The 8,901-nt window shown below is 34.6% G+C and overlaps 1 protein-coding gene across 1 annotated transcript; it reads left to right on the top strand.

Moving 5' to 3' along the window:
* Window positions 1-3,839, top strand: HELRODRAFT_122772 (hypothetical protein; the record flags this gene model as incomplete). Its single annotated transcript, XM_009030807.1, has 5 exons — window positions 1-54; window positions 1,073-1,129; window positions 1,668-1,760; window positions 2,305-2,490; window positions 3,735-3,839. Coding segments are annotated over 5 exons (495 nt in total), but the record flags the coding sequence as incomplete, so codon positions are not given.
* Between the last annotated feature and the right edge of the window lie 5,062 nt (window positions 3,840-8,901).

Here is an 8,901-nt window from a genome sequence, read left to right as displayed (position 1 = left end):
AGGGTCTGCCTGGTTGTTGACCTCGATGAAACTCTCGTCCACAGCACTTTCAAGGTTTGTGTCAAATCTTTCGTGATGAGGGTGTCATCAGTTGGTCACTGGTCAGTTTGAATGGTGAAAGGGTCGCCAGAGTGTTCCGTGCCTCACTTGATGTTTTGCCCTGTCTATTTTTTTATTTTTTTGCTTCAACATTACCTTCATCATTTGCTCAACAGTTTTAATTTCGATAACATTCCCAAACATTTCCAAACATTTCCTTTACTCTTCTTCCCATTGCAAGCAAGTCAGTTTACAAGACAAATCGTCATCCAAATTTTAACAAATCATCAGAGGAATGCATGCAGAGCACTTGAAGCATGCTGATGACGGGATGTTGATGATGATGGTGATGATGATGATGGTGGTGATGATGATGATGAAAACGTATTAATGATTATGACATAACAGAGGAAATATATTGAAATATTGATGGAGGTTATGAACTTATAACAAAATAATGTTATGTACTGTACATCTGCCATCATCATCTGCTGGATGGCCAAGCAAGCAGCTATCATCTGACTAACCATTTAACCAATCAATCAACTAAACTGTTTATCAACCAACCAACCTGCCAACAAACCAACCAGTCAACCAACCAACCAGTCAACCAACCAACCAACCAGTCAACCAACAAACCAACCAACAAACAAACCAACCAACAAACAAACCAACCAACAAACAAACCAACCAGCCAACCAACCATCCAGCCAGCCAGTCAACCAACCAACCAACAAACAAACAAACCAGTCAACCAACCATCCAACCAACCAACCAACCAGTCAACCAACCAGTTAACCAACCAACAAACCAACCAACAAACAAACAAACCAACCAACCAGCCAACCAATAAACCAACAAACAAACCAACCAACAAACCAACCAACAAACAAACCAACCAGCCAACCAACCATCCAACCAACCATCCAACCAACCAGCCAACCAACAAACAAACCAACCGGCCAACCAACAAACCAACAAACCAACCAACCAACAAAAAACCAGTCAACCAACCATCCAACCAACCAACCAGGTAATAACGAATCCTGATTACATCATACCAGTCGAGATTGACTCACGAGTTTATTCTGTAAGTTAATGGTTTTTTTTATTGCTATTATTATTATTATTGTTATTATTATTATCATTGAAGTTTATTAGGTTAATTGAAGTGCTTCATGAATGAATGAACGAACGAACGAACGAATGAATGAATGAATGAATGATTAAATGAACGAATGAATGAATGAATTTCGATTGAGTACCGTCAAGTATTTTTAATAGAGTCTTGTTTTGGTTGATGGAGAACAACGACATATCCTCAATAAACACATTTTAAGTTGTGTATGTGATGCGTGTGTGTGAGAGAAAGAAAGAAAGAGAGAGAGAGAAAGAGAGAGCATGCTTAGGATAACGAGACACGCAACAACCTCCCTACAATTCTTGTTTTCTGGACTGAATCAGCTAATGAAACCGGCTTAGCTAATGAAATAATTTTGATTTGTATTACTAAACGTCTGGATGTGATGTACATAGGACGCACACACACACACACACACACACACACACACACACACACATACAATATATAATACACACACACACAAACACACAATGTGCGAATGCAGGTGTACGTTTTGAAGCGACCGTATGCAGAGCTGTTCATTGATGAGATCGGAGGACTGTTCGAATGCATACTCTTCACCGCCAGTCTATCCAAGGTTGCCGTTACTTTATCAATAGTACTACTACTATTACCACGGCGTTTTTTGCTACTTCTACTAACTTCTACTACTGCTACTTCTACTACTGCTACTACTTCTACTACTGCTACAACTACTACTGCTGCTACTTTTACTACTATTACTACTACTACTACCGATACTTCTACTACTAACTACTGCTACTACTACAACAACAACAACAACAACTACTACTACTACTACTACTACTATTACTACTACTACTACTACTACTGCTATTACTACTACTACTACTACAACTACTATTACTACTGCTGGTACTACTACTACTACCACAACTACTGATACTACTACTGCTACTACTATTACTACTACTGCTACTACTACTACTACAACTACTGCTGGCACTACTACTACAACTACTCCTGATACTACTACTACTGCTAATACCAACTACTGTCGCTGATACTTCTACTACTACTATTAATGCTGTTATACAGTAGAACAAATACAGCAGAGTATTGTAGTCATAGCTGTTTGTTGATGACACGCACATCAACAGTACGCCGATCCACTGACCAACCTACTGGACAGGAACAAAGTCTTTCAGCACCGCCTGTTCAGAGAGGCCTGCATATTCAAGAAGGGCATCTACATCAAGGACCTGCAGAGTCTCGGTCGGCCACTGGACAGGCTGGCCCTGCTGGACAACTCACCGACGTCCTACATGAACCAGCCCAATAATGGGGTGCGTAGGTGTGGTTGGTTTCTCCCACGTTTTTGTGTTGCATGCATGGCAGTAATGGCGCTGTGTTGTATTGTGTTGTGTTGTGATTTGAAAGGCACCGAACTACCCCATGTAACTAAGGTAATAAATGAAGTGGCAGCAGCAGGATAAAAAGTTATGGAAAATAAAAGTAATCGCGAGGACGAATGAAGAACATTCCACTTTTTTGTAATCGGTTAATCTATAATGCATTGTGTCTTCCCAAAATATGCCATTATATTGATACACCACAAATAGCAGTGAGTGATTGATTTTAACTTTTTTCATTTAGACCTATTGGATTGATAAACGATAAACGCAGATGTCAATCGAAGACATCTGTGGCATAACATTTTCCATTTTATACTACAGCTTTGGCCACGATGCCTATCTATTGGTCTTGTTGTCAGTGCGTTCAAGTGGTAAATGTTGTTTATATGGACAGCCGTATAAATTATGATGCTTGACCCTTGTTCTTAGGCTAAATATAAATTGATTGAAGGAGCTGCAGTACTGCTACTTCGTGTCAGTCGTTCAATGACGCACGTTGCATAAGTTCTTTTATTCTGTTGGAGCCCAATTGAAGCAAGCTTAATCTGTAAATTTTGTTTTAATTGTAGATATCCGGTTCATACCGCTGTTACAAGAACTCGCCACTGTGTTTGTTAATCAACTCATCAACTATTGCGTACAATGCTGGTACCAGAGGCGCACCTGTCATGAAACACCAACGAGCGCCTTCCAACATAGCGCAGAAACAAGCTGATTGTGCAGTGAGCAAATGCATGTTTGCTACATCAATCGGCACAGGCAATGCCTTTTTTCTACAAATTTCAAAAATCCACATAAAAATAATAAAACAAATAATTGTCTGCAACAAAAAGTTGTTTCCATGTCGACTTTCCCAGCAGCAAGTTCCACTCACAGTGCTGCTACATGATGGCTTCCAGTTTTTTTCATTTCCAATCTCTTCAATGAATCGAATGCTTCATGTGTATCTGCATGTGACGGCTTTGTTGTTGTTTGGTGTTGTTCATTTTTTGCGTCTTTTTATTGTTTAATTGTGGTTGTTGTAGCAGTAGCATTATTATTGGTAGTAGTGGTAGCTGTAGAGGTAGTAGTATTAGCGGCGGTAGTGTATTTTTGTAAGCTGTTTGTTAGGTTTTTATTCGTCAGAAAATAATTTCGTTACAAAACGGAGTTAATTGAGAACAACCACTTTGAAGATTCCCATAAAGTCCTGGTTCGGTGACATGAAAGACAGGGAACTTCTCAAACTGATTCCACACTTGAAGAAGCTTGCCACTTGCACGAACGTTTACACTTGCTTGCCAGCCATCCACAAGGCCAGATTTATCGATGGGAAGGAGAGTTTACAGCCCGATGAAAATGCTGATGCAGTTGACGTTAGCACGCAGAACAACTTGATAAACATCACGAGTCCCGTGCCAACACTTTCTGCAAAATCTTCCTTCGTCTTCGCTTCCGACGCCAGCAAAAAGAACAACAACAATTCTGGGGAGGTTGCTTTCAACAGGGTCATAAAAAGAAACAGTAGTTCTAATGTTATGTTTCGAAGGAACAAAAAAAGAAGCTCGAGTGAAGCGCAACATAAATCGACCAAATTAAACAGCCAGGTCCTCAAGAAGAGGAGCACCGATGTTTCCTCTAACCCGGATGTTTGCAAGGCACCGAACGAAAACTCGAGCAGTGGACAGCGAAGCATGGACCACTTGAACAGAGAAACTATGCAGCCTCCGCAGGATTGCACGAAACCAAGCAATCTGGAGAACATTTTTTCACTGTCCGACTACCACAAGGAAGACGACACTTGTGGACCGACGCCGACGAGCGGCTCCAGCAGGGGCAGCATGTTCTCGCTGAAGAACCACAACCTCCTTCCCAGGCAGTACAGAGATCCAAGCAATAGAAAGACGACTTCATTGAGGAACTTTATAAATAGCGATAGTTCTAAGCAAGCGCATCGAAACAGTGGTGAAGCGCCACAAGACAGCAGCCACAAACATCATCAACAACAACAACAACACATCTCTCATCAAAAATTCAACTCCAACCGACCATATTCAACTTCTGTTTTAGGAATGCAACAAAAACATAATAGCAAAACAACATCACATCAAGGACAACATCATCGTCACGACAACAAGAAAGAAACTTTCCATAGAGACAACAACAACCAGACGACAACTACACCAACAACAACAACGACCACAACAACGACAACAAATCCAAGCATCAATCTCCCTAATTACTTCGACGCATTAAACATCAACCTTGAGGACCGACAAAACAACAACATCGATAACAACATTAATAATATCAACAACACCTCTGTCATTAACAACAACAACTTATGCAACAACACAAACAACAACACAAACAATGCGAGAACGCTTCAAGTTAATAGCAGTAGTATATTTAACGTCTTCAACAACATCAACAACAATAATAATAACATCAATAATGACAACAGCAACAACGTCAACAACAACAACAACAGCAATTATAATTATAACAATAGTAATAGATATGTTTATAATAATATCTGCAATATCAGTGACAGTATTATACTCAATAACAGTTATAATAATAATAACAACAACAACAATAATAATAATAATAGTAATAATAATAGGAACCATAACAACAAAATAAATCTCCTTCCACCTCCAACTGGCATGAATATTTCAAGAACATATTAATTTTAGAAATAATATTTTTATTTTTTTTATATTTTTTAATTGTTATTATTATTATCAATATTGTTATTATTAATTTAGTTATTATTATTTTTAATTGGACCATTTCTTTCGGAACGATAACTTGTTAGTTAATTAATAGATAGATAGTTCTTTCTAGTAAGTATTGATAGTCTGATGGACGACATGCCATCAGTAATTTAGAGAAGATATAAATGTTAGAGTGCTTTATGCAGGGTCTCAGAGTTGGATCACGAATTTTTTCCACTCTGACTCCTTGATTGGAAGTTTTCCAACTACTACGACTCCGAGTTAATTTTTTAACTTTCGCATCATAATTTGTCTTGAATACCGCCACTGAAAGGGAACCAAATTGAAAAAGGGTTAAAATCAGACGATGTAGGTATGTCTTTCTTAGTAGGGATTACTTCACGTTTATTTTTTAAAACACGCTGAAAGAAAATTATGTGATTTTATTCTTATTCACTATCAGTATTAAAATGGTTGCGTATCGCTACGCACATGTATCTTCTAAAAAAAACACGGTCTTATTAAAATATTTTTAGAACAAAGAGTGAAATTTTTTCAACTTTCAAAAAATATCCGACCCTGACTACGAAAAATCCTCCGACAACATTTGTTATATGAAATCGATGTTTCTATGTATGTTTTAGGTTTTGTTTGTTTGTATGTATGTTTGTATGCGTGTGTATGCATTTGCTTGTTCGTTTTTTGCTTGTTATATATATGTTTTTATGTATGTTGTTAGTACGAGTGTTTGCATGTAAGTCAACATGTCTCAATACTATGCCAAAAGTTATCTATGTATTCATACGAATTTATTAGTATCTAGTCTGGTTTAAATTTATTATTAAATTAAAAATATTAAATTTGTCAAAGGATAGCATATGCTTGCAACATATACTTACACACACGCACACTCACACACACACATACATAGAATATAGATTTTAAACAATCGAAAGCACCACAGATTCCACATTATAAACCCTCCAATGGTTCATCCTTCATCCATTACTCTTGCTATCTTTTCAAAGCATTTATATTTTCATATAGTTTTTATTATGTCTCTACTCTGTTGTACAGGCTGCTTAGCATATATAAAGGATGCATTATTATTATTTTTGTTATTATTATTAATAGACTACATAATCGATTTTTATTCTTTATATTTTAGTTTATTTTATCTTATTTTCATTTCATTGTATGTTTATTTTACTTTTGGAAAATTAAAAGAGTTTCCATTATTATTATTATTATATGTTTTTTTTATAAGCGCTCATTACAGATCATCTTGTAGGTGCATATATACAGGCTGTCTATATATATTTCTATTTTTTTTAATACTTTATGGTGTGTGTGCGTATATATATATATATATATATGTGTGTGTGTGTGTGTGTATCTGTGCCTGTTTGTTTTGGATGTTTGAGTGTAGTAGCGAAAGATATATCCTAGATTTATTCCATTCCGTTGGCAAACCATTTCATAGCTTTATTGAGCAATGAAACCAAACAGACTTTTGCCAATTTTTAACTAGTATTTTATGTAATCATTTAAAATAACCATACTTGTTTTATTGTTATTTTTATTATTTCTTGTTATTTCTTCCCACCATAATAAACCCTGCACATTGGGGCTGCGTGATTTGATGGATGGGTAGATGGATATTTTATTAACACTTTTTTAATACAGACGATTTTGTGTGTAATGTACAGTGTACATTACATACGTACATATTATGTACGTATGTAATGTGTATTGTATTGCAATTTATCAGTAGATCTAATATACATATTTATATATTAATATTTACGTATGCATATATGAGTGTTTATAATTACAGTATATAATTACAAACATATGTATACATTACGTATATTTACATACATGTAACCATATATATACAATACATACATTTACTTACATTAGTATGTATGTACCTATAAGTATATATGCATATATTTATATGAATATATTAGAAATGGTTAGGTAGTAATTTAGTATCCATTTGTTTTTTTTATAAAATAGGCGAAAAGATAGATGGATGGATGGATGGATAGATAGATGGAAGGATCCATCAATCCATCCATTATCTACTTATAGATAATTGATGGATAAATGCATAGATGTTTTGATGAATGTGTGGGTAAATTATTCGACCTGTGATAAGATAGATAGATAGATAGGTTGGTAGGTAGGTAGGCAGGCAGGCAGACAGACAGACAGACAGACAGACAGACAGACAGACAGATAGATAGATAGATAGATATAGATAGATAGATGGATGGATGGATGGATGGATAGATAGATAGATAGATAGATAGATAGATAGATAGATAGATAGATAGATAGATATAGATAGATAGATAGATATAGATAGATTCATAGATAGATACATAGATAGATATACATATTAGTCATCATCAATTTGATGTGTTTTAAACTTAAGTTGATAATTAACACAATGGTCTTATTTATAAAACACTTGAACTCTCCTCAACTAACCAACCAACTAGTCGACTCAATCTTCCAGAGTCATTTGGTTTTTATTATTTGTTTTTTTTATAAAATGTGTTAATACTTTCAAATGTTTATATTAGATTAAGATTGTCAGAAATGCAATTATTGATGAAAATCACAGTGTATATATATATATATATATATATATATATATATTTATGTATATATATATATATATGTTTATATTAATGTATATATGTATATATATATATATATATATATATTAATCTGAGTTTACACCTTTACACCTATATCTATCTATCTATCTATCTAAGGTGTAAACTAAGATTAATATATATATATATTTATTAATTTTCTTTCACTTCAGCCAATCCGACCTCTCAGAATTTTTTATTTTCGTGAATTTTGTTGATTAGTTAATATTATTTATTTAAATAAAAAACTTTATGCAAGTGTATGACTTTATTAAAATGCTCTGACGAAGTGCACGATTTCATCCAAGGAAGGAATGGAACCTCCTTGTTATTTACATCTTATTTTATATCTTTCTGACGCAAGCACTCGATTATTCAAACAAACGTCTGGGCCCGAAAGGTGTAATGTAAACTAAGATTGGAAAACATTGAGGTCGCCATACGTCTGTTCTACAAAATCTTATTTTTACGTTAGAAGTTAACTATTTTGTGCGTTGTTTTCTGTCGAATTTTCATATTTTTCAACGTTAATGTAAATCATTTTTAGTTTTTTAGACTTGAATACTTTTTTTATGTTTTATGCCGACGACTTTAAAATATTTTAAAGAAAATTTTGAACCATCAATGCCCGTAGATAGTTTATTATTTTTAAATAGAATGTTTATAAAGCTAAAACAAAATGATAGTATCACTAGTCGTTTTTCATTAAATTGTTATGTGGATTTGTATATTTGCAATTTTATTGAATTAGTGCATAATAAAAATTATTTCTGTTCGAACTGCATGTTATTGGAAAAAATACTCAAATGCAATTTATTCAGTGTTAAATCTTGTTTGTTTTTAAGTTTAGAGGCTTCTGCAAAATCAAAGTAACATCACATTGATATCATATGTTTTACTGGCTGTTATTTCGGCAGAATCATTTCAATCATAATTGGGCCGCTTTCTCGTCAACTCTAAATTTCTAGCTTTCC

Source organism: Helobdella robusta (genome assembly GCF_000326865.2).
Source record: "Helobdella robusta unplaced genomic scaffold HELROscaffold_7, whole genome shotgun sequence".
In the NCBI taxonomy this organism is placed as follows: Eukaryota; Metazoa; Annelida; class Clitellata; order Rhynchobdellida; family Glossiphoniidae; genus Helobdella; species Helobdella robusta.
This window is presented reverse-complemented; position numbering and strand designations above follow the sequence as displayed.